Source organism: Sturnus vulgaris, chromosome 19 (assembly GCF_052056855.1).
Source record: "Sturnus vulgaris isolate bStuVul1 chromosome 19, bStuVul1.hap1, whole genome shotgun sequence".
NCBI classification, from domain to species: domain Eukaryota; kingdom Metazoa; phylum Chordata; class Aves; order Passeriformes; family Sturnidae; genus Sturnus; species Sturnus vulgaris.
In genome coordinates, this window is record NC_142261.1 from 10,495,750 (window position 1) to 10,520,479 (window position 24,730).

Consider the following 24,730-nt stretch of genomic DNA (forward strand, 5'->3'; position numbering starts at 1 on the left):
GCAACTTTGTTAGAAAATTGAGAGTTTTTCCCCCTGAAATCTAGAAGATATAAACAATGTGGTAACTACACTCTCAGCTTGGTGAGTAATTCTAAGAATAATATACCTAAATAGGGAACAATCAGATGTTAAAATAAGGCCTTTATGAGGCTTTTCTTAAAATAATATTTGTAGAGGATTTGTTTGAAATGTGTAAAACACAAATTCCTGGATTTGTTGATCATAGTGGTGTTACAGAGCATGTGGCCTGTGTGTACAAAACTAGTAGTGAAGTTTTACTTGAGGGGCTGCAGATTCAGATCATGGTATGAATTATGAGGGTAAGGATGCCCTTACATGCTTTACCCATACTTTTTTAAGAAGGTGAGAATTGCTCTCCTGCAGAACTTGAAGCTCTCATCCCTAAAATAATGGAAAAGGCATCAGAGATGCATTCAAGAATGCATTTTAAAGGTTAAAAGAAATGCTTTTAGGATCCGAGTTGCCTTGTGGGTTTTTTTCCCCTTTTGCTTTGAGGGAAAAGTTTAAAAATATCACTTCAAGTAGGCCTCTTGAGGTACTTTTTTTTTTTTTTTAACTTTTACGTTTATTTGCTATAAATCGGTGGCAGTGATTTTATATCAAATATTTTCTACCTCGCCGGGCGCTGCTGGGGGGGGCGGTCCCTTCGGTTCCGGGCGGGGCTCCGGGTTCGGTGAGGGGCCCGATCCGCAGCTCCCGGCATGCTCCGCGCGGCCCAGGACTACAAATCCCGTCATGCCCAGGGGCCCGCCCGGACCGGCTGCATCCGGGTCCGGCTACTGCTGCGGGCGACTCGTCGCCATTACGGGGCAGCGGCGGCCGAGCCGGGGCCGGTGCGGCGCCGAGCAGCCGGTGGGTGCCGGGGTGGTGCCGACCCCTCGGGCGGCAGCAGCGCCGGGCCCTGCGGGGCTCCGTGAGCAGCTCTTTCCTCCACCGCGCCCGGAGCCCCGCAGGCCCGGCCTGGCCTTCCGCGGCCTTCCCCGGTTCGAGCAGAGCAGCGAGAAGATGTCGCCATGAAGGAGGCCGAGTCCGCGCTGCGCCGCCCCCGCCGGTCGCCCCCGCGGGCCATGAGCCTGGGCCCCCGCCGGCTCCGCCAGCGCCCGTCGTGTCCCCCCGCCCAGGGCCGCCGCTCGCTCGGGGCGCCCGTTGATGCTGCAGAGCCCGCCCGGCGCGACCCCCGCAGCCCCCGCCATGGACAAGAACAGCCCCTGCGGCTCCGGTGCGCCCGGATCCTCGGCCGGCAGCAAAGGGCAGCAACCGCGGTCCGCCTCGGCCGGGCCCGCCGCGGGGGAGTCTAAGCCCAAAGGCGGTGAGAGCTGGGAGGGGGTGAGCGTGGGGCTGCGGGGACAGACGGCCTTGTGCCGCCCTTGCGTTCGTGGGGAAGCTGAGCTTCGCCTTGACGGGTTGTTTGTGTCTCAGCGGGGTTTAATAGGCGGCATTTCAGGTCACTGCCTGTTTTGGGTTTCTTTTTCCTTCCTCTTCCGGCTCTGCACGCTGTTTGGTGAGCTGGGATTCCTACTCTCCTCTTCCTTTAAGGATTAATGCTTTATCTTCATTAGTATTGGAGTAATCAGCTTGAGAGCTAAAGCCGTGGTGCTATAGTAAGAACATACATCCACTGTGCCTGTAAATAGAGCCCTTAACTTTATTTTGTACTCGTGTTGTTCCACACTGACGGGGTCTGGTATCCGTACACAGCATTCCCCTTGCCCCGGTGTGTCAGTGACCTGCTTTGGGGCAGCTCAGAGTTAGGTGGCTGTTGTTTGCTCATCTGGCATTCAACCCAAAGTGTCACACCTGGAATTGCAAACAGCTGGTTCTGCTGACAGAGCAGTTTGTCAGGAGCCAGTGTGGTTCCTGTCGTCATTTCAAGGTAAGACCTAAGCCCACTTTGCTCTCTAAACTTGTTTAGGAAGAGAGTGTTCCGGGCAACCTTTTTATTTTTTTCTTTTTCCTCTCTCTCTAAAACCTAGAAATGGGGCAGTAGTGATTAAAATTGGTGATTTTAGTCCTGGAAGTATACGAGAGAGTGTCAACAGGTTGCTACACCACCATTGCTGTACTAATTTCCTTCCTCCTCAGTGGTTTGTTTCAGCTGTATTACTTGAGGCCTCTGAGAAAACAGCAGTGCACTCCACAGGGTTAACAAAATGAGTATCTTGGAGGTGTTTGTTGACTCCTTTTTGGACCTTCTAAGCATAGTCATGTCCTGGGTAGCCAAGTATTACCTGCTCTTCACCTGTATTAATTGACCTTCCAGGATTGACAGAAGTGGGACATGGGAGGTGACTCACCCACAGCTCCCCAGGCTGTGGTGTAACTGTGCAATTACAGTGAAATTTTAACTTTAAATTCAAACACTTGGAAGTCTTTTTAAGAAGAACTTTTTCTGTCCCTGTCTTGCCAAGAGACACCTTCTCACTCCAGCTTCTTTTGTAGTGGTATGTGATGCTCTGTGGAGGATTGTTCACAGAATACAAACATCTTTCAGGAAGGGATTAAGATGATTTGTGCTCTGGCTGATATCCCTTTGTATAGAAGACACAGTATCTGGACTGAGGAAGGGCGTAGAAGGCTTATTGTTTCAGCCCAGAATAAAAATGTTAAGTGATTTTTGTGGAATGTCACTCACCTTTCACAGGCTTGAAATAATGGCACTGGTAGCATAGGAGAAGTGGGGAGAGAAATCCTGATGACCAAAACTTTTTATTAAATAAACACCAAAACTTTTTAAGACCTTCTTTTTTTTTTTTTTTTTTTTTTTTTTAATAGAACAGAGGAAAATTTTGTCATGGCATAATTCTACTTCAGTTATACTTGTTTCTGAGCTACAGTGGAGGGCAGAAGGAGGTGTTGCTTCCTTTACTGGGTGTCAAAGAGACCTGGACAAATTAGAATCTCCTTTCATGGGAGTAGATGTTTATTTAGGAATTTCTTAACTGGAGGGTACTGAAAACTAAAATGAAAAGATTCCCTTGGTGAAATTAGGGCAAACAGCTGCACAGGATGCAGCTGGGTAAAACTGTGGCTGTGTTTTCATGGCTGTTGCTTGTAGGACACTGGCATGTCACCATATGGAATCTTTTTCTTGAGTTCCTTATCACTGTCCTAGTAGCTGATGTGGTACACCCCTTTAAGGACAGGTATAGGATGTATGCTGGAAATCTTGTGTCCCTCTGAAGTGGAAGGTAATCTTGTGGACCACAGACCTTCCTCATGTGGTCACTGGGTTAAATCCAGTCAAGCACTTGCCATTTGATGCTTTCCAGAGTCACCTGTCATAACTGTCCAGCTGAGCAAATGAAGAGATGGATATTCCTGAATCCTTGGGTAGCTTCTCTTTCAATACAGATACTGGCTAAGTAGAGTACTGTAGCCAATAGGAATCTCATCCAATTAGATGGAATAAAGTAGCTAAGGCAAAATAGGCTTGCTGGGGTTCTCTGCAGTCCTCAAGAGCTGATGGACAGCGTTAGTTGTCACAAATGCTCTTGGGCCTTATCACACCCAGTGTGAGCCTGCTTGGCTGGGCTGTGGGAGCTCGGTCACCTCCTGCTCACTGGGATGTTTGCTTTGGCAGCTGCAGTGGCCTCGGTGTGTTTTCATGAAACCACCCTGTGGCTTTAGTGTGATCCAGATCCCTTATGCAATGCTGCTGGCTTCAGCACAGCTCAGCAGAAAAGAGGGGGGGGGGAAAAAGGTGGAAGGAAACAGCAGTTGTCACCCCAATAGCAAACAATTGCAGCTCCAGTGCCCAAGTGGTCACCTACAGCTGCTTCTAACGCTGTGAACTTCATCTCTTCTCTCTGGGTCTTTGGAGATACAGGTCCTCTAGCAGCAGGAGAAACCACAAATCTCAGGGCTTGCTCCAAAATGCCAGAACAGTTTTATTGCCAGTGTTTTTAAATTACAAAGACAGTATTTTTTATAAGTCTCTTGGAGCGTGAATGGGTAGAAAAATCCACATAATCTGTATATATATGTATAGGTTAGATGCCATGAAAACAGAAGGACTAACTGAGGAGCTGAGTGAAGAGCAAGTATCTCTCCAGCATTCTGGCTGTTGCTGACTCCTGATTTGCCAAGAAAAGAAGCAAAAAAGAAACTACCAAATCCAAACTTACCCTGCTTAAAACTGGGATATCACAAGAGAGGATGGCAGTGAAAATCTCCCACTTTTCTCTGTGCCTGAATGCAGCCTGTCCTGCCATGCACTTTGTGGGAGTGCTGGGATGGATGATAGAAAGCAGAGAGCTCCCTGACGTGTGGCATGCTGGAAAGGTTGGAAGATTAGTTGCTTAGATTCAGGGTAGGGGAAAGCTGTTCCAATTTACAGATGCATTCTCCAAGCTCCTGGTTGTCTGCTGACAGTTTCATTACTATGATGGACCAGGCTTCTACTGAGGTCAGTTATTCTCCTGAGGGAGGGGGTGAAATTACTAATCTGTACAATCAGGTTTAAAGCATTGTTAGAGTGCTGTAGGGTCTTTTTAAAAAAGGCACAAGTGGATAATTCTTTCCTATAAAATGTGAAGGCTCTAGGAGGTGCCTTAAAAGGACCTCTAGTATGACAGGAATGTGTGTAAACCATCTGACTGACAAAGTTGATGGTGAGTAACTCGATTAAAACTTTAAGTGGTAGGAAATTCTTCTGGCAGCTCCAGGAATGAGCTGTTCCTTGTTCTGGGGCCTTGTAAACACCCGCTTTAGACTGACTTTTTTGGGTTGTTTCTTTTCCCCATTTGAAGATGGCAGAGAAACTACAAAGTAGTACAGACACAACAGGCATGTGCCCCTGTAGTGCATTTTCAGATTTAAGAGGGTGATTGAGCTCTAAACCGACAAGTTCTGCTCCTGAGTAACTTCAGGAATAGTCCAAACCTCTTCAAAATGACTTAATTTTTTACCAGAGACTCTGAGGTGTTGGTTATTCCTTCTTCCCTACAAACATTTTCAAAAAAGGTCTGTCTAATCATTCAGCCAGACCTGGTCACACCCTTAGTACTTGGCAGCTTCTGGTGTGTTTTGTCCTGATAACGCTCAAGCCATGTCCTTTTTAGCCTGATGTGCATTAAAGCACTGCCAGCTATGCAGGCATGTGTTTGAGTTACACAGCTGTGGTTCTGACAGAGTTGGTTTAATTCTGAATTAAAGGATCAGCCTTTTGAATAGCAGAGTAAATTACCAGTTCTGATGATGAAGTTTGTCTGCAATATGGGCCTGTCATATCGTGTGAAAGTAATGATAGTGTCCTGTTTTAGCTGCAGCCAAAGAAGTCTGACAAGTGCAAGAAACAGCACAAGCAGACCAGCACAGAGCCTGGTCCAGCCACTTTTATTTCTTAATTTATTCTTAAGACATTGGATCCTCAGTAATATACAACAACACACAGCATGTTCTCAGCTCACCTTTTCTGGGGGATACAGGTGGAAGAAAAAACTTAAAAGAATAACAACAAAGGATACTTTATGTGGATGATGCCATTCTGACTGTTTTAAATGCTTAGGTATATGGGGAGTGGTGCTGGGAAAGGGAAAAACGAAGCACTGGCAATGAATCTGCCCATATGGGAAACGTGATCCTGAATCACAGTGATGTGTTTGCCTGGCACGTAAGATTTATGTTAAGGGATGGGGAGGAAGACTACAAAGTGGGAAAAGGGAAACTAATAGGCTTTTATAAAATGCAACTAGATACTGTGTGAGGTCTTGCTGTTTGTGTAATGTTTACTGAGTATCCAGAGTGACTTTGGGCTGGCTGATATGGATAGATGACTTGTGGGGCCCGAGGAGTTTTGTTTCTGAGCTTATCACCATACCTCTGCTACAAATAAAACTTGGGGTGGGTGGTGAAAGTGCCAGGTTAAGCACCCAGTCCACAGCCTGTTGTGTCCTTGGGCAGCTCTGATCTTGTGTTAAGACTACTAGAAATACCTTCATAGTATTAACTCTCTTCTAGCAGTTTCATTTAGCAGCTGTTGAGGCACAGAAAACGCCTCTCAAGAGCTGGACTGATTTTTCTGCTCTTTTTTCCTGTAGTATTTTGCTTTGTGCTTCACCACTGTGTCCTGTGTTAGGGTCAGTGGTGTGTTAAGTTAGGTTTTTGGCAAACAGTCCTTGTTGCATAGGTTGGTGGACTTAGTACTTAGATCTTGGGTATGTGCCCTGCAAGGCCAGAAAAGGGTTTGGTTTGTGCTTGAGGATCTATTAACATTTGTTGGCCTGATGGCATGAAAGTATTTTTTAAGCAGAATTAGATCTGCTGAGATCTTTTAAGCATAGAGTAAAGAAGTGAGTGAAAGCAGGCAATGGAAGCCTTCAAGAAAAACACAGCAGTGTATTTATGAAGTGTATTTTATGTGTGATAAATATGATAAATTGTGTGTTTTATGCAAATTAAGTGAAAAAGAACCTAATTGTTGTCAGTTCTTGTGATGGGGCATGAAGATGTGATATGTAATGTTAGTATTTATAACTTAATACCAAGCAACACACTAATATCTGGTGGTGGCAATTCCAAATCTGGAAAAAAGAAATTCAACTCTTTTTATAAAAGGTAGAGCACAGCAAATGCCTTCTTTTAAACTCTTTGGGCAGTGATAGGAATGAAGTGGTTTGGGTTGCTGGGGGGATTTAATATCCTGATTAACACTGCCCTTAAGACTGTGGCTGAGGTGAGCTCATCTCTGAGATGAATTTAGCTGAGGTGCAGTACATGGGGCTAACTCTGAGGCTGCTGATCTGATTCTTCTTTTATTTTCCTTTCAGATGGAAAGAATGCGAATGGATCCAAGCAGCGTTATAATCGTAAAAGAGAGACTTCATATTCCAAAAATGAGAACTTTTCCAGTCAGTCCCGTCGCTCCAATTCACAGAAAAGCAAAGCTTTTAACAAGATGCCCCCTCAAAGGGGAGGCAGTGGCGGAAGTGGCAAATCTTTTAGCTCTTCTAATGGTGGAAGACGAGATGAGGTGAGAAGTGTAATGCCATGACTCCAAGGCCTCCTTTCTTGGGATGAGAGGATCACCCTGACCTGCCTAGATAGGTCTGCTGTGTTCAGTTCCTGGGTTGGGAAGGGAGAGAATAATAAGAGGTGCTGACATCGTTGAGATGCCAGAGGCAGTGTGAGCAGAGCAACTTGGCAGCTACAGAAGAGGAGTGCTCTTTGCTCTGCTCTAAGGAACAATGCCATCTGAGGAATGGGTGCCAAGACAGGCCACATACCTATCTCGTGATGGGTCCTCTATGAAGATACATAGTGACACAATTTCACTGCCCTGTTCCTGCTGGCTACACTATTTTAGTACAGCCCAGGTGCCAATGGCTGCCTTGCCCACCTGAGCACACCTGGTTCATGTTCAGCTGCTGTTTACTAACGCCCCCAGGTCTTGATGGCAACTTTTCTTGATGGGCAACTTTCCAGCTGCTCTTTCCCAGGCCTGGAGTATTCCAAGGGGCTGTTGTGACCCAGGTGTAGGACCTGGCACTTGGTATTGTTGAACCTCACATCATTGGCCTTGGCCCATCAGTCCAGCCTGTTCAGATCCCTCTGCAGAGCCTTCCTGTCCTTCAGCAGATCTACATTCTCGCCTAACTTGGTGTCATCTGTGAACTTGCATAGGGTGTCCTCCATCCCCTTGTCCAGATTGTTAATAAAGGCATTAAACAGGGCTGGCCCAAATACTGAGCTGTGGGGAACCCCCCTGGTGGGGACCCAGCTGGGTATCACCCCATGTCCCTCTGCTCCCTCCAGCCATCCAGAATACTTTTTTACTCTGTTTGGTGCACATGGGCAACCAGTTTCCTCAGGAGAATCCTGTCAGGAACTGTGCCAAAGGCTTTTCTAAGGTCCAGGTAGACCATATCCACAGCTTTTCCCTCATGCATTGTGTCACCTTGTCACAGGAGGAGATCAGGTTAGTCAGGCAGAACCTGCCTTTCATAAATCCACTTTGGCTGGGCCTGATTCCCTGCTTGTCCTGTACACTCTGTGTGATGGCTTGAAGAATGATCTCTTCCATAACCTTGCCCATCACAGAGGTCAGATTGACAGGCCTGTAATTCCTCAGCTCCTCCTCCCAGCCCTTCCTGTAGGTATGTGTTATGTTTGCTGACTTCCAGTCAGCTGAGACCTCCCAGTTTCCCAGGATTGCTGGTGATGATCACTGCTGCCAGTTCCCTCAATCCCTGTGGGTGGTTCCCATCCAGCCCCATGGTTTTGGGGCTGAGTGGCACAGCACATCCCTGACTGTTTCTCTGGAGTATGGGGCTTCATTCTGCTCCTTGTCCCAGTCTTCCAGCTCAGGGGACTGGGTACCCTGAAGACAATTGATCTTACTATTAAGGGCTGAGGGAAAGAAGGCATTAAATACTTCAGCCTTTTCCTCACCACTGCCACTGTTTTTCCTTCTGTGTCCAATAAAGCACAGGGATTTTCTTTAGCTCTCTTTTTGTAGCTGATGTTTTTATGGAAACATCTTTTTGTCTTTTACAGCAGTTACAGATTAAGTCCTAGTCAGGCTTTGGCCCTTCTCTTCTTTCCCTGCATAACCTCCTGACATCCCTGTAGTGTTGCTGAGTTCCCATCCTTTCTTCCTCAGGTTATAAATTCCTTTTTTTCTTGAGTTCCATTTAAAACTCTCTGAGCAGGTTGATCTTCCCTCATTTTTTAGCACAAGGGGACAGCATGTTCCTGTGCCTTTAAGATTTCTTGAAGAATGTCCAGTGTTTTGGACTCTTTTGCCCTTCAGCATTCCCTCCCACGAGACTCTGCCAACCAGTCTTCTAAACAGGCTAAAGTTTACCCTCTGAAGATTGTGACCAACCACTTCAGGGGCACAAATTTACAGGTGATAGTGGTATTGTGAATGTAATTGTGTTGGCCTTGCTGATATCAAGGTAAAACCAGACTGAGGCACTTTTGCAGATGTGGATCTAAGTACTGGAGAGTGTTTGTGGGCTTTAACTGATACTCTGATTTTTCAGTGTTGATGAATGAGCAGCACTTTTCACCTAGATCACTGGCTGAAAATTCACCTGCTGCCTCTGTTGAATTCTGATTCATTTCCTCATGAAAACTAACAAAAAAAAAAAAGTAGTCTATGCAGACAGTAATCAAGCTTGTATTTCTAAGAGAGTATTGTCAGGATTTGAACAACTTCTTCTTGACTGTGTTTTGCCAGCTTTTACTTGTGGTTCTTTTAACTCTCTCCTCCTTTTGCTTAGTGTGGGGTAAGACCACTGAGTTCTGACTTTCAGGTTCTCGTGCATTTCTAATGCTGCACTACTTGATTTGCAGAGCAGGGATGGGAGAAGGTGAGTGAGTAGATGTTGCATGTTCCGTGTGCTATCACTGATGGGGCCTGAATGTCTGCCTGTACTGATGCCTTTGCTGTAAACTCCAGCAATTTCTAACAAATGCTCTTCTCTCCTAGGTAGCAGAGGCTCAACGGGCAGAGTTCAGCCCTGCCCAGTTCTCTGGTCCCAAGAAGATTAATCTGAACCACTTACTGAACTTCACCTTTGAACCCCGTGGCCAAGCAGGACATTTTGATGGGAATGGACATGGCAACTGGGGGAAAAGGAACAAGTGGGGACATAAACCGTTCAACAAGGAACTTTTCCTGCAGGCCAAGTGAGTGGGAGATCCACGGGGCTCTCAGACTTCTGCAGAGACATGGAGCTGTAAGGGGTGACAAGACAGGGAATTGTATTTAGGCTTGACTAATTGTATTGTCTTTTCCACAGTGAAATTACCTTTCTGTAGTGTTCTTAGTGGTAGTGACTATATTTTAAAGGGATGTTATCTTCACCTATTTGAAAGATATCTGATGGAGTGAGTCCTTTAGATACAAGCAAAATTCTTCTGCTGAAATTTTCAAGTATGGCTTTGGGACGTGACACTCCTATTTGGGAATACCTGTATAGTTCCTTACAGAAAATGGTTGTTTCCAAAAGTTGGTTTGTTGAGATGGAAGGGATAGCAGTTGCTAGATGAAAGCTAATTTGAATTTTAAAGTGCTAAAGGCAATTACTTATGTGGGTCTTAGTGCTTAAAACGCTGATTATTTTGTGGGCCCCAAAGTATGTAGTATAACCCGAATGATGATCAGTATTGTAACCTAACAGCAGAATTCCATTTGACTGGAAATTTCCCCAGAATGTGAAGTGTATTCAGGACTTCCTATCTCTGATTATGTTAAAGATTAAAAGTATTTTCAGCGTTGATGCTTCTGATTTCTCCATAATATTTTGTGGCTTATTGTAGTGAAGTCTATTTGCAGGAACCCCAGTAATCGTAGTTTTTGTGACAGTGTTTCTCCCCTTGTGAATTCTGTTTTTTAATAGATCCCCATTGCAGCTGACTTGTTTCTTACACATTTCTGGAAAACCAGTCTGCCTGGCTCATTCTGTACTTACTGTGTGATGTTGTGTCTGACATTGGACACACCTGTATCCTGAAAATCTGGTTGTGAACTGAACACTTGATTTCTTGTTGATAGAAGTTACTGACTGCACCCGGTAGTTTTCTGCTGCACAAAGAAGAAGCTCAGAGAATCCTATAGGATAGTTCTCAAAAAGTTTAGAAACAACTGAGTGGATCATCTGTCTCTTTGCCTTTCCCCAGCTGCCAGTTTGTTGTCTCTGAAGAACAGGACTACACAGTCCACTTTGCTGATCCAGATACCTTGGTCAACTGGGACTTTGTGGAGCAAGTGGTCAGTTGTGATGGGCTAGATTTTTTTTTTTTTTCCTTCTTAAGAACCTCAACCTGTCTTTAACTACCTCTTTCCCTCTGTGATGTTACATAAAACTCAGCTGTTTTTGAGTTGAGGCCTTTTCTGTCACTCCCACAATACTGGGAAAGATCTGTCATGGAATATATTATGAAATACTTTCATGACAGGAAAAGAGAAGTGCTAAAATCTATTAGGAAAATTAGCAGCTTCTTCTTGCTTTCGCAGATGGGAGCTCATCAAAAATAGTATCTGACATTCTGTAGACAGAGTCCTTGTGATCGAGATATTAACAGAAAACTTGGGCATGAGTCCATGGAAGAGGACTAGAGTGTAGAATTTTGAAGAATTATTCTGTGCATAGGTGGCCTATCTTGCCTAGCAACAAAATGGAAAATCTCTTGAGAATTGTGGTCAGAAGTTTTGGGTTGCCTCAAGCAGAAATTTATATCTGCCAAGACAGTCTGGTGCATGGTGTAGGTGGAGAGGAGGTAGGCTTACTGTTACCTGTCACTACAAGAGAGCTGAAAACATCTAGGTGCTTGCTTGGCAGTTATGTCTCTGCCACACAGAGATGCTACTCAAGTGTCTGACTAGACCTAGCATGTTCATGGAAGTGGGTAAGTTCAGTCTCACAGTTCCATAGGGCTGCACAGGTCTGCTTGTGGGAGGGGCCACAGAGCTCGCTTGCCATCTTCTCACTGTCTGAATTCGCACGATGAAGATGCTGCTAAGTCTTAGAGATAATGCATACGTGAAGGGAAACATGAGAAGACTCACTTTTTAATGTCACTAGAGTAGAAATAAGACATAAGAAATAAGATGGGTTGCTTAGAAGGTTATTCCCTGTGCAGTCTGAAGGTGTTAGTTCACAGTGCACTAATTTCTTGGTAAATAAACAGAGCCTAAAGAGCTGGAAGATAATATGTTAGAGTAGCTCTTACAGGTGGCTTTTTCTGGATCCCAGGAACTGATTTCTGTGTCTAAAACTTGTACTGTTCTCATGTGCCATTTCAGCGAATCTGTAGCCATGAAGTGCCCTCTTGCCCCATATGTCTGTACCCACCGACCGCCGCCAAGATCACCCGCTGTGGGCACATCTTCTGCTGGGCATGTATCCTTCACTATCTCTCCCTGAGTGAGAAGACCTGGAGTAAGTGTCCTATTTGTTATGGCTCTGTTCATAAGAAGGATCTCAAGAGGTGAGACAATATTAATTAAATCACACATCTCTTTGAAATGTTGTTTTTACGCTGCTAACCACCTCCATACATTACAGTGTTGTTGCTATGGAAACACGTCAGTATGCAATCGGTGATACCATTACGATGCAGCTCATGAGAAGAGAGAAGGGTGTTCTGGTAGCACTGCCCAAGTCCCAGTGGATGAATGTGGTTCAGCCTGTTTACATCAGAGGTGAGTGTATGTGAATCCTGGTGGTTGGAATCCTGCTCCTGACTGTGACCAGGATTTGTGTAGAGACAATTGACCCTGGCAATGCCATACTTCATCTTAAAATACACCAGACTGCAAAACATGGGGCTTAGCAGCAGAACAGCTTAATGATCACATATTAACAGTAAACTTTCTACTCACACTGCTTTTCTGTAAAGGCTTTAACTTGTGTGCTGTGTCCCTTCAAGTGACTGAACTGCAGACTCCTGTCTTTGCAGTCACTGCTTATAATTTGATGTGTCCTTTGTACCCTGCAGTCATTGGTGTGACTCTTACTGTTTTTATCGGCTCTTCAGTGTCTTTAACTTTTTTCCTCCTGACTCATTATACAGCTTCACAAAAATAACTGTCTCTGTGTCTAAACTATTTCAAGGCTGTAATCTTCAACAAGGTTTTCATCATCTTCACTTATCAACTGAAGTCAGTGAATGCTATGGGGAAATAATCAAAATTATTGCAAACCTATTCCAAACATCTGTTGCCTGACATCTTCAGTTTTCTCCAGTCAAGAGTGTGACTAACTCATCATCATCTTATCTGTTAGTATCGCAAAAATTTTGTGACTAAAGAAATAATTTTACTGAGCATTGCTGCTTTGTGGGCTGTCTTGGCTCACTTCATTTTGCAGTCACATTTAGGAAAGGCTGCATGCATTTAAACCCTCTGGAAAAAGTCAAGTCTTCTAACATGTGATGGATATCCAGCATGCAGGCTGTGGTCTTACATGTTTCTCAGTATTTGAAAGTAGGGGACTTTTAAGTCCTTTCATAAAAAAAACAAAGGAACAAATAAAGGATTTGAGAATACTCTAAAGCCAGGAGATTCACCATTAACTTGGTGTCTGTAGGCAAGGTTGGACCCTTGGGGAGCAGTGAATGCAGGGACTGTGTTAATATAGGATGCTGTTGCTGCTGTAAAGTTACAGGAATGGTCACCTTTTGCTAAACTGCAATTCTTTAGCTTACTATTTCTGCTGTACTTCTTGTAAAAACCTCATAATAATGTTTTGTATGGATTTTTAATACATATGGGCTTATGAACTAGTTTGAGTCGAACCAGGGTGGCTTTGCAGAAATTTCCAGCAGCAGTATTTTTGAGAAAAGAGGAAGAAGCTTCAGACTGCATTGTTTCAGGAAGCCTTGACGCCCACAAGGCTTCTCAAAGGTGATGCTCCTACAGTGTAGAACTTCAGGCTTGATTTTTACTGATGTGTAGCAACTCGGTGGTGAAGTGGCAGATGAACTGCTGTGTGGGGGAGATATGTGTCAGAGCAGCTATGTGACACCAGCTTGTGATACAGTGGTAATTTGTGGAGTCTGTATCAAGCTCTTGCTGAGTGTTGTCTGGCCTTGGAGATAAATTTACAAAAGTAAGCAGTAACAAAACTTCAGAAGAAGCAGCAGTCCCAACTGGTGGCTCTGCATGCAGACATTAATGATTTGGTTCTCTTTCTGTGCAGATGACCAGCACAGTCAGTATTCAAAGCTGCTTCTGGCATCCAGGGAGCAGGTCTTGCAGCTGGTGATCCTGGAGGAGAAAGCAGCATTACTGAAACAGTATGAGGAAGAAAAACACACCCCAGAAGCCTGTTTCATTGAGGCAGCTATCCAGGAGCTGAAGGTAACAACCTCTTGGGAGGCTTTTAGTAGCTTTATTTTTAGATTATGCTGATTACTGAGCATCCTTGTTCTGCTGCATGGATGGTTGTGTGTGATTATTCTGGTCTAGCAAGTTGCTGGTGTTTGCTGCTGGAGTAGCATTACACACCTTGAAGGAGACTGTAGCCTTTGGGCCCCAGGTATCTGATGTGGTGTTCAGGATAACACAGCAGAATGGTTTTTATGGGATGGTATTCTAGTAAAGAAATGCCAGGGCAAGGCTAAAAATAACTATGGGGGTGGTCTCCTTGCTTAAATGGCAAATTGAAACGTGATCCCTTTGGATGATCTGCAGGAGCGAGAAACAGCACTCTCTGCTGACCAGGATAAAAACAATGGCATTGCTGGACTCAGTGCAGCTGTGGAAGAATTGGTCCTAGAAAGCTCCAAAGCTGTGGAGCCTGCTGCTTCCCAAGAGAAAAAGGTGGGTGACGAATCTGCTCTGGCAGATCCTGTTAACACTTAATTCTGCCACTCCACACTGCAGTGTGTGGTGAACTCGTGCCAAAGATTTTTGCAGAGATGATAATCTTTGAAGTAGGTGGCGTGGTACTAACTCTGTCTTCTCTGCTGTGGTAGTGTGATGTGGAATATCTCTCTGCATTCGATGAGGAGCTTGTGGAGCCTTGCTCTGACCTGGCAAGTTCCCTTTCGCCTCCTGTGGAAGTAGAAGAGGCAGTGCTGGATGAGGAGGAAGTACCTGAGGTGGACACTGTAGGAGAACCTGTTACGAACACTGTAGAGGAACCAAATCCAGCTGAAACAAGCTGCCAAGAATCTAAAGATACAGTTAGCAGTGGACATCTTGGCAACTCTCCTTTTTACTATTTCTATCAAGGTCAGTGCAGTGAAATCCTGGAATCATAGGGGCAGAGATGCCCCCTTTGGGACCCTCCTTGAGGAATGTGTTTGTCAGTTCATAAAATAAGTCCCACAGGAGCTCAGAAAGGAGCTTTAATTTTATTAGTGGAGGATGTCCTGAGGTGGGGAGGAGGGTACTGAAAATGAGCAGGCAAAGAAGGAGTGATGGTGTGTTGCCTTTCAGCGGAGGATGGGCAGTGCATGTACCTTCACCCTGTGAACGTTCGGTGCCTTGTGCGTGAATATGGCAGCTTGGAGAAGAGTCCAGAGAAGATAACTGCAGCTGTAGTGGAGATAACAGGCTACTCCATGACAGAGGTAGTTATTTATCTTCTTATTAATTAAGGGCCTTGTTTTAACAGGTTGATCATGGTAGAGGAGACTTGATTCTCTTCAGTAGTAAGAAATAATAAGTATGAATGGATGCTAGTCTGTGAGGGGCATCTGTGGAAGGTGCTGGGCCTTATGTTGCACTTGATAAGTAGGCTGCAGTATAGTTTTTGGTTTTTTTCCTAGAAGGTCCAGTACAAAAATAATTGTGTTGCAAGTCTGGTATTGCAGAATTTTATTCCAGTGATGTGAGTGAGAAGGGAGGAAGAACCTGAAGATCAGTAAGCGAGCTGGAGTAACTGCATCCAAGTCTGATTATGATGTAGCTGGTGGAGATCTTGGAACATTTGGTTCTGACTCAGGGCATCTGTCATATGTTTGTAGTTTTTAAAGTAACTATTGTGTCACTGGTGCTATTTTTTTCCATTTGATTTGATGAATGTTGTGCATTCTATTTCCATTCATCACCATGGCTGCCTCTAGTCCTTGTGGTGACATATGACTCTCTCTTTATCAGGATATAAGACAGCGTCATCGTTACCTCTGTCACTTGCCCCTCACCTGTGAGTTCAGCATTTGTGAACTGGCTCTGAAGCCACCTGTCATCTCTAAGGAGACTTTAGAGCTGTTTTCAGGTTTGTGCTACCTTTCTAGTAGGTTCTGTCATGAAGGGGAAGTTGTTCTTATCCCTTTAATGGTAGAAAGACCACACATGAAAGCTTTACTCCTCTTGCACCAGCTGTCTGATGACTGCTAGACACAACAGCCCCAACTCACTGTTTCATAGACAGCAATTACAAAAAGAATAAAAAATCCCAACTGCTTGGAAGAGCATGTTTTTTGTAAGCGTATTTTGTTACTTATGTGTTATAAGGTTGTTCTCAGAGCTGGAGGAAACCTTGCTAGAGTACTGGTGTGGGTTTTTAATATCCAGTGTTGTGCATTGCTCCTAGATGACCTTGAAAAGAGGAAACGTCTACGGCAGAAGAAAGCTCGCGATGAACGACGGCGCGAACGCAGGATTGAGATAGAGGAAAACAAGAAACAGGGCAAATGTGAGTCATGATGGCACATAGCTGGTGGATTTTCAGTCATATTTGGTTGCTGAGCTGATTTCTTGAGCTATAGGATGACCTCTGAGGCCTGTAGTTCATAGTGTGTACTTAGAACAAGATTACAAAGTATTAGGAACAATGTCTGTATAATGAAAAACATAAGCTGTTTTAGCCAGGATGTTAAATGATGTTATGCAATTGCTGCATACACGTGCATTTTGGGGGAGATGGAGGGCATTCAAGGGCACAGCTATCTCCATGGTGTACATAGCTCTCTGTTTTTATAGTAATCACGATGTAAAGTGGAAAGTGAAGAAGGCAAAAAAAGGCCTAGAAACTGCTTCCATCCAGCAGCAGGGCTTGTACTGGTCTCCAAACAGAGAGTGGAAAGAAATGAGTTGGCACCTCCTAGGCTCCTGAAATTACTTGCATATTGACAGTCCTCCCCCACATTGTGTAGTGCTTTAATTTAAAATCTCTTTCTAGATCCAGAGGTCCATATTGCTCTAGAGAATCTGCAGCAGTTCCCTGCTTTTACCTCTTGCTCCGGAGAAACTAGCAGTGTTGATCAGCAGGGCTTCTCTCAGTCTCCTCTTGGCAGAAGCCCTGTGTTTCAGACAGGTGAGCATCTGGAAAAACACATCAAATCTATCTCTTGATCATTCTTTTGGGATCTATTGCTCAGGTCATGCTAAACTTTCTCAGTACTGATCAAAGACAGCTTTTCAGAGAAGCTCTGGCTGCTCTGTCCCCGAAAGTGTTAAAGGTGAAGTTGGATGGGGCTTGGAGCAGCCTGGTGTAGTGACAGGTGTGCCTGCCCAAGGCAGGAGGGTGGATTGAGATGATCTTCAAGTCCTTTCCAACCCAGCCATTCTGTGGTTCTATGACTCTTTCCTAGACTGCCTGTGAGAGAAACACAAAAGGCAGACATGGTTAAGAAACATTCTGTTCCTTTGTCTGCTTTTTACTGCTTCTACTTTGACAATATGAGATCTGTACTGTAGTTACCCTATCTTTTACACGAGGCAGAAGAAAGGAAACGATTGCCCCAAAAAGGGAAGAAAATTGTGTTTGCCAGGACAACACTACTGGATTTTTTTTTTATGTTATCTCCACATCTTCTCCAACACGTTATTCTGAAATAAAGCCAACAAAAAGCTCCCCCCAGCTTCCCAAAATAAGTAAACGAAGCTCCTCAAACAAACAAAAAAACCACAAGCAAACTTAAATTTCCCTTAAATAAAAAGGTTCAGGAGATTTGAGAGATCCCATTGTGTGACAGATAGAACCAGTAAGATCAGAATGAGTAATTATGTAGATAATAAAGCTTTATTTCTGTTACATCCTGATAAGCAGCATAATGACTGCCTTGGCCAAATGCAACAGGCTTTAATTCTCATTTCCTTTCTCTAGAGTCTATTCCAAGTCCGCTGTCACCTGCTGCCAGCCAGGTCAGCCCATTGCTCTGTGGAAGTTTGGAAGAAGAGTCTCCCTTCCCTTCCTTTGCCCAGGTAAACCTGCAGAGTGAATGTTGTCAGAATTACCTGTGTCTTAGTTGGGGATTAGACTGAAACTACAATTGCTTCCCCTACCAAAACAATGTGGGATAAATCCTAGGGGGACATGATAAGGTTTGAGTGCTTGAAGGGATTTATAGATTTTCTTGCCACTTAGGGGGTCTGCAGCATTGTTCAAGTATGTGGAATTTAATCATATCCTACAACTTTTTTGATAGATGTTGAGAGTTGGAAAGGCAAAACCTGAAACGTGGCCTAAACCTGCTCCAAAGACAAGAGGTAAGAAAATTTCCTATTAGTACTTCAGGTTCATTACCATGCATCTAAATGTGACACATCTTGTGACTTCAAAAGAAAGATCTGGATTGTGGAGGGGCATTTGTGTGGTGAAAGTTTTAGACAGCCTTCTGCATGTCCTTCCCTCTTTCAGATGAGAACACTCTGGCACTCCCTGTGCCTGGAGATAGTGATGGAGAAAGTGACAGCTCTGACCGGATACCTGTGCCCAGCTTCCAGAATTCCTTCAGCCAAGCTATTGAGGCAGCCCTCCTGAAACTGGACAAGCCGTCCACAGCTGATCATTTATCAGGTAAAAGGCAGGAAAACTTTCTGAAGTTAAAAAAATTTGGGGACCAAAAATTGACCAGAGAACAGTTCTGAAAACTATTGGGTTATGGTTTCTGAACAGCTTGACCAGGGCTTCTGTCAGCTTAAAGCACCCTCTTAGTGGGAGCTGAAATCTCCAACTAGCAAAGAATCCTGTTAGGACAAAGATGGCTTTTGACAATTGTGTTGACCATGTCTTTGCTGGAGCCTAAATTAAGTTTTATCTTAAGGAAGTTCAGGGTTTATATTTCTAAACTAAAAATAACTGAGCTGCTGAACTACCACTTCAGTTTGACCAAAATATCGAGGTAACTGCTAGCTGAAATTCAAGTTAAGGAATGTGAAACTAATTGAGGTGAACTTAAACCTGGTGGTGGCTGGTGAAACTTATTTTTAATGCTCAGTTCTGATGTTTAGCTTTGGCTTCTGCTTGGAGACTGCACTGGCAGATGGAGAGAGTTGGATGGGAGGGCCTGGGAGTTTCAATGGAGTTTCTGCTCCAGTTGTGGTTTTTTGGACATGTACGAAAGTGATACTTGTTGGAAAGGCAAACTGCTGGATGATGCAGTCCTAGGATCTGCTGTTGCAACAGCAACTTTACAATCATTTAGGCATGTTTATAATTGTTTCAGGTGTGACAGAGTCTCCCTTAGTCCATCTGCAGTCATTTTTTTGTTAAACTACCTGATGTTCAGTGAATTGATAGGAAGTGTTGTGGATCTGTAGAAGCCACTTAAGCCAGGGAATACCATTTATCATTTGTGTGTGATGTTCCTGTTCTAAGACAAGAATGACAGTATCATTTTAATTCTTCACAGAGGAAAAGGGAGGCAAGAAAAGAAAGAAACAGAAGCAGAAGCTATTGTTCAGCACCTCTGTTGTTCACACAAAGTGATTCTGCTATTCAAGAGAAGTTTCCTCTCCTGGTTTTCTTTTAATTTTGCTTTGTTTTGCTGCTATAGTTTAAGTATTTAAATTTGAACAGCCTAAACTTGTGTTTCCAGGACTTTTAGGGGCTTCAGGAGGAAACCGTGACAGTATCTGTTGAAGTAACATGTTTTGATTCCAACTGCTTAATGAATTTATACTGAAACAGAGTTTTGGAAGTAACAACCCAGAGACAAATCTGCCAAGGCTTCTAGTTGCTGGGTCAGTCTTTTGGGCCTGATAAGCAGTGTAAAAGTCCTTACAGCTGTGTGGCACTGCCAAAGTACTGCAATATTACCCAAGAGAAAAGGCAGAGAGCCTTTATTTTCCTGTAATTATTCATGGTCAGAAGTCCATCTGACTGACATAGTGCTGTTGCAGTAAAGCTGTCAAACTGCTGTCTTGAGAAACTGGTTTTGGCTGCACTGGAAACAGGCAAAAGAACTTACTGGCTTTAGAGTGTTAGCTGCTATATCTGTTCTTTTCCTAAAGAGCAAGAATTCCTCCTGTTCTCCTGGCTTGGAAAGATACAAAGCTGAGGTGAGTGTAAAGCAGAACTTGGCTACTTGGTTTTAAAGTGGCTTCATGATTTGTGTATTTCAAAATGGCACTAGTGATAGAAGGAACCTCCTGACTTCTCTCAGTTGTTCAGGTCTGTTTTAATGTGGGTGAGTGAGGCTGCTACTTTTTGTTTGTTTTTTGCCAGCCATGGCTATACATTCTTTTTAACCTGATCGTCTAGAATAAACACTCCCCTCTAGGGCTCCTGGTAACCATCTGAATGATGGTTTGACACTGGCTGCTCTTGAGTTGGAAGAACAACTGATAGCTGAAGTCTGTAGACAACTTTTATACCCCAGCAAGAAACTGGGGTTCTCTTGTACTGGGATAAGGGCCTGTATCTGCTTGGTTTTGGGATTTAAGTTGATCTGTGCTACAAACGTATCTGTTCTGGACCCCTCCCTGCTCTTTCTTTGGGTGGTCACATTCTGCACTGCTTGTGGTTTGATTTGAGCTAATGAGTTAAGTGGTATGGATTTTGTTGAATAAAATTAATTTTAGGTGTAATGTACCAGTCAAGGCCAACTGTTGCAATAAATCATATGCACATGCACTTACAGTACTGCACCTTCCTCAGCTGTAGCTGAACTGTCACAGCAGCGTGGAACCCTAGAACATTGCACAGATTCAAATTTTACCTTCCTGCTGGCAGAATTAATTGCAGGGTGCTGGTACAAAATACCACTGAATTAGGGAGGGAGACTGACAGTGTCTTCTGTTGTCTTCAGCCCCAGTGGCACAGGCTGCAGTGTGCTCTGTCCCTCTGACATTGATCTGAGCAAGGAAGTGTGTGTCTGAGGCACCTGGAGTTAGGTATTCCAACACCACTGGCAGTCAGTGGTTGTGTCCCTATTTAAAAAGCTGATGTCAGCACACGGGTGCTTAATTTCAGAGCAACAGGCATCACATGTGTGCCTCATGGGAAGCTGGTACCAAAGAGTCCATCACATGTGGCTGTAAACCAGAAAGAACAGGAGGAGGGGGAGGTAAAGAATACTTCCAACTGCTGCAGGACAGAGGAAACACCTGCAAAACATTCTTTGAAAGCAGCTTGACTTCACGCTTGGTCACAACTAACCCTACTCAACGGAAAGACAGTACAGCTTGTCAGGGACTGCAAAGAAATTAAGACAAGATGCCTGAAAGTGGTAACACATCTTGCTGTCAATAATTTAAATGCATATGGGAAAACAGTTGGTGAGGGCAGAGAAAACAACTAAGAGAGATTCAAATATGCAGTGAACTGTGTTTACAGCAAGTCATTTTAAGCTATGGAACAGGAGTAACTACTTAAGTGTCTAACCAGTATCTGTTGTGTTCTATTATCTGCACATTTATAGTCAACTTTTCTTTGCATTGGGAAGAGAGAATAGCTGGAGCTGGCGTGCCTCACCTCCACATGTCACAGGCACTAGGATAAGGAAAGTGATGCGGGCAGGGCAGGCTGTCCCTGCTGCAGGGGCAATCCCCACAGGGACAGCATCTTCAATTGTATCTTGTTTTCCTATGGATTCGAGATAATACCAGCAATGCTACTTTCCTGTAACTGATTGGTGTAAACTTTAATAAATATCTAAGCAGTACTTGTACCTATGAGTTTTATAATGGGGGGGATGGAGTTGAGCCTGTAGCTCTGCCATGCATTCCATGTACTCTCTGCTCCTGTGTACACAACTGGTGCTTTTCTCAGTCGAAACAGGATAGCCCTGTGGCTAACAGTGCACTTAAGGTATAAAGCAGATGTTAATGCTTTTTGTACGATGGAAGAGAATAACTACATTCCTTGTCTGTGCCAACTGCCTAAAGCTCCCTTCTACCTCAGCATGAAGAACACATTGAGCTTCTACACTCCTTAGGAGTGCAAGTGGTTTTGACTCCTGGAGTGAAATAGGCAAGAAGCCTACTTAAGTGAAATAATATTTTAATTTTTTTTAAATTTACAAACATTTGGAATTGGGAATGAAGTCTAAATGTAAACACTGCTTAACACGGAAGATAACCAGTCCCATCTTGATTAAACAAATACAGAATGGAGGTGAACAGTAACAAGTGAGTGACGTTCAGTCTGTCTCTATGCCATCATCATCATCCTCCTCCTCCTCATCTCCACTTTGAGACTGCTCTTCTGTCAGGGAACAGCTCAACAAGGACTTCTGTACACTTTGTCTCTCCTCTGCAATAAAGAAAGCAACAGAGGGTTATTACATGATCTCTTCATATACCCTGGGCTATCCTCCACAGCTAAAGACAGCAACATTTCTCAGGCCAAGAATTCAGAAGTAGCTCAGTATATCCTACAAAAACCCCAGGAACTGAGGCTACATTTTAGAAAAGTGGCTGGAGAAACTCACCTTCATTTGTACAGTTTTGCAACAACCTTAGCAGCTGTGTTCTGTTATACTGAATCAGAAATTTCTGACATGTTCTTATGGTACCTGTGGAAGTCACAAGAACATCATGTAACAATCTACACAAACAAATGTTTTAGAGCTGCTTGCATATTTCCCAAAGAGCATTGTATCAAGTGACAAATGTGGTTGCAAGTGAAAAACACGGTTGTTAATGCAAATGATACGAAGGGGCTGTACTTAATTTCCGCACTGCTGAGGTCAAGTGGTGGAGTAATAACTTCTAACATGCAGTGCCTGCTAGTTCCCCTGGGGGTTAATTTTCACAATACAGAAGATACTATACTTTTGAAAACACATTTAAAAATAATGTAACATTGTATCTGCTGCTCTGGTTTTGTGATAAATGTAATTAAGCTTTCAAGCAAAATTAACGAGGGTTTCAAAAAAGAACTGCTGATGCCTGTTTCTTATTTAGATCTGCTGAAAGCAGTTACTGTTAATAACACACGTGGAATGTCTGTCGCACACAGAGCAGCACCACGGGGTCGTGGCAGGTAAAGCTCCGTCCTCCCCCCAGGCGCGGGGGGTCCTGACCTCCGACGTGCAGGGTGTTGAGGAAGCAGGGGTAGCGCTGGGCGCGGCTCTCCAGGGAGCGCACGAAGGGCAGCGCGGAGCACAGCAGCCGGTACGAGTCCTTGCGGCACCGCAGCAGCACCGTCCCGGTGTAAGCGTTCAGGTATTTCACTGCGGGGACACACACACAGCTGAGCGGACCCGCAGGGACCCCGCAGCCCCGGGCCGCCCGTCTCGCCCGCACCTGTGAAGGAGATGGAGCAGCACGCCAGGCCGTAGTCCCCGTGCACCCGTGCGATGGCGTCTCTGACGGCCAGGCCCAGCGCGCGGTCCTCGATGCACTGCCGGCACCGCGGGTCCTCCGAGACCACCTCGCAGAGCACGTACCTGCGGGACAGCGCGGTGTGAGCGGCGCGGGATGAGACCGGCCCGGACACCGCAGCGGCGCCTCCCGCCCGCCTCACCTGTTCTTGAAGCGCACCATGGCGGCGGCGGCGCGCGGCACGGACGGACGGCGCGCCCGGCCAATGGGCAAGGAGCCTCTGCAGCTGTAGCCAATGGCCGGCTTGCGGGGGCGGGGACAGAGGAAGAACAGCGAGGCCCCGCCTCCCTCCATGTGCCGCGCGTGCGCGGTGCTGCCGCGAGCCGCCGGCGGGTCACGGAGTCTGAATGACTTGGGTCGGAAAAGAACCGAGGTCATCGTGCCCATCCCATGAGCAGTCACCACCATATTAGCCAGACTATGTCCAGTCTTTCTTTAAACACCTCCAAGGACGATGACTCCATCACCTGGGTAGCCCATTCCAGTGTCTGATCACCCTTTCCGTGAAGAAATTCCTCCTGACGACCGACCTAAACTTCCCTTGGCGCAGCTTAACACTGTTTCTCTTGTCCTGTCGCTTGTTGCCTGGGAGAAAAGCCCGATCCCCACCTGAATCCAGCTCCCTTTCAGGTACTTGTAGAGAGCCATGTGGTCCCTCCTGAACCTCCTCCAGGCTAAACACCCCAAACTCCCTCAGCCGTTCCTCACAATGACATACGCTCCAGACCCTCTCCCTCCTCTGGAGCCAAGCACTGTTCGCGGAGGATATCCTGGGACGTTCTGGCTGGGGTATATTACTCCTCAGTATCCTTCCTGAACTGGGGGGCCCAGAACTGGACACAACACTTGAGGCGCGGCCTCAGCAGTGCCGAGTCCCGGGGGACGATGGCTCCCTGGTCCCGCTGCCCGCACCATTCCCGGCACACGCCGGTTCCCATTGTCCCTCTTGCCGCCCGCTCCCCTCCGGGTCCCGCGCGCCGCCCCCACCGCCTGCTCCCGCCCTCCGCCAGGGGGCGCGCGCGGCGCGCGGGCCGGCGTGAGGGGGCGGCTGAGGGGGCGGCGGGAGCGCGGGCTCTGCCCAGGGTCGGATGCTTCGCCTTTAGTCCCTTTCGCTGCCTTGCACCCACCCGCCCTGGCCAAGCCAGCCTTGTCTTGTGCCTAAAAAGTCTAAATGAGCTAAACGGCACGTCTCCGTGCGATGGGAGCTGTCGGAGGTCCGGTGGAGGAGGGAGAGTACCTGGCCCTCAAAGGCTTCAGCAGAGCTTCTAGAGCCTCCCCGGTGCTCCTAAGAGCTCTGCCTTTGCTGCCTCAGAAAACTGCTCCAGTATTTGTAGCCCCTCAGGCTCCAGGTATCGGGGGTTTGGGGATATGTGCTAATTAATGACAACAGCTGAGGAAATTGTGGAACAGAGTTACTTCCTATAATAATTTCTGTAGTGGTGTCCCAAACTGTGATGTGTGACACGGTCAAGGAGGCAGGGAGGGCTTTTTAAAAGGATCTATTAGGAGAATAAACTGAGGAGAGAGGAGTGGGGAGAATAAGGGAAAAGATGTGAGGTAGATATCTGAATGTGAGATAGGAGAGTTTCACCGTGGTTCTTGGAGCCAAGTCACATACGAGTGCTGAGACACTGTAGATTAAGTGGGAACTCATTGCTAATTCAGAGTGGAAACATCTTTAATGACCTTCATTCTAGACACAGAAAACAATGATAAACCCAGTGGAAATCCTGTCCTGGGTGATAAACTTCTGCCCTC

The 24,730-nt window shown here is 45.4% G+C and overlaps 2 protein-coding genes across 3 annotated transcripts; one reads left to right on the forward strand and one right to left on the reverse strand.

Annotated features, from left to right (window-relative positions):
* Positions 1-779: 779 nt before the first annotated feature.
* RNF10 (ring finger protein 10) lies at positions 780-21,309 on the forward strand. The gene is made up of 17 exons (XM_014894633.2): positions 780-1,330; positions 6,789-6,991; positions 9,455-9,654; positions 10,648-10,738; positions 11,774-11,958; positions 12,036-12,172; positions 13,671-13,831; positions 14,165-14,293; positions 14,449-14,707; positions 14,915-15,048; positions 15,578-15,695; positions 16,014-16,115; positions 16,602-16,736; positions 17,529-17,626; positions 17,851-17,911; positions 18,063-18,221; positions 19,057-21,309. The coding sequence occupies exons 1-17, from the start codon at positions 1,171-1,173 to the stop codon at positions 19,131-19,133; spliced, it is 2,409 nt and encodes an 802-aa protein (XP_014750119.2). The 5' UTR covers positions 780-1,170; the 3' UTR covers positions 19,134-21,309.
* Positions 21,310-21,630: 321 nt separating this feature from the next.
* POP5 (POP5 ribonuclease P/MRP subunit) lies at positions 21,631-23,415 on the reverse strand. Of its 2 annotated transcripts, none has more exons than XM_014894438.2 (5): positions 23,115-23,197; positions 22,895-23,037; positions 22,672-22,821; positions 22,078-22,161; positions 21,631-21,899 (listed from the first exon to the last, which is right to left on the reverse strand). In XM_014894438.2, exons 1-5 carry the CDS (start codon positions 23,132-23,134, stop codon positions 21,787-21,789), a joined length of 510 nt encoding a protein of 169 aa, XP_014749924.2. In that variant the 5' UTR covers positions 23,135-23,197; the 3' UTR covers positions 21,631-21,786. The 2 variants fall into 2 exon arrangements, 1 of the variants encoding a protein (XP_014749924.2); XR_015807695.1 differs by having other exon boundaries at positions 21,843-21,899; positions 22,586-22,821; positions 23,115-23,415.
* Positions 23,416-24,730: the final 1,315 nt, after the last annotated feature.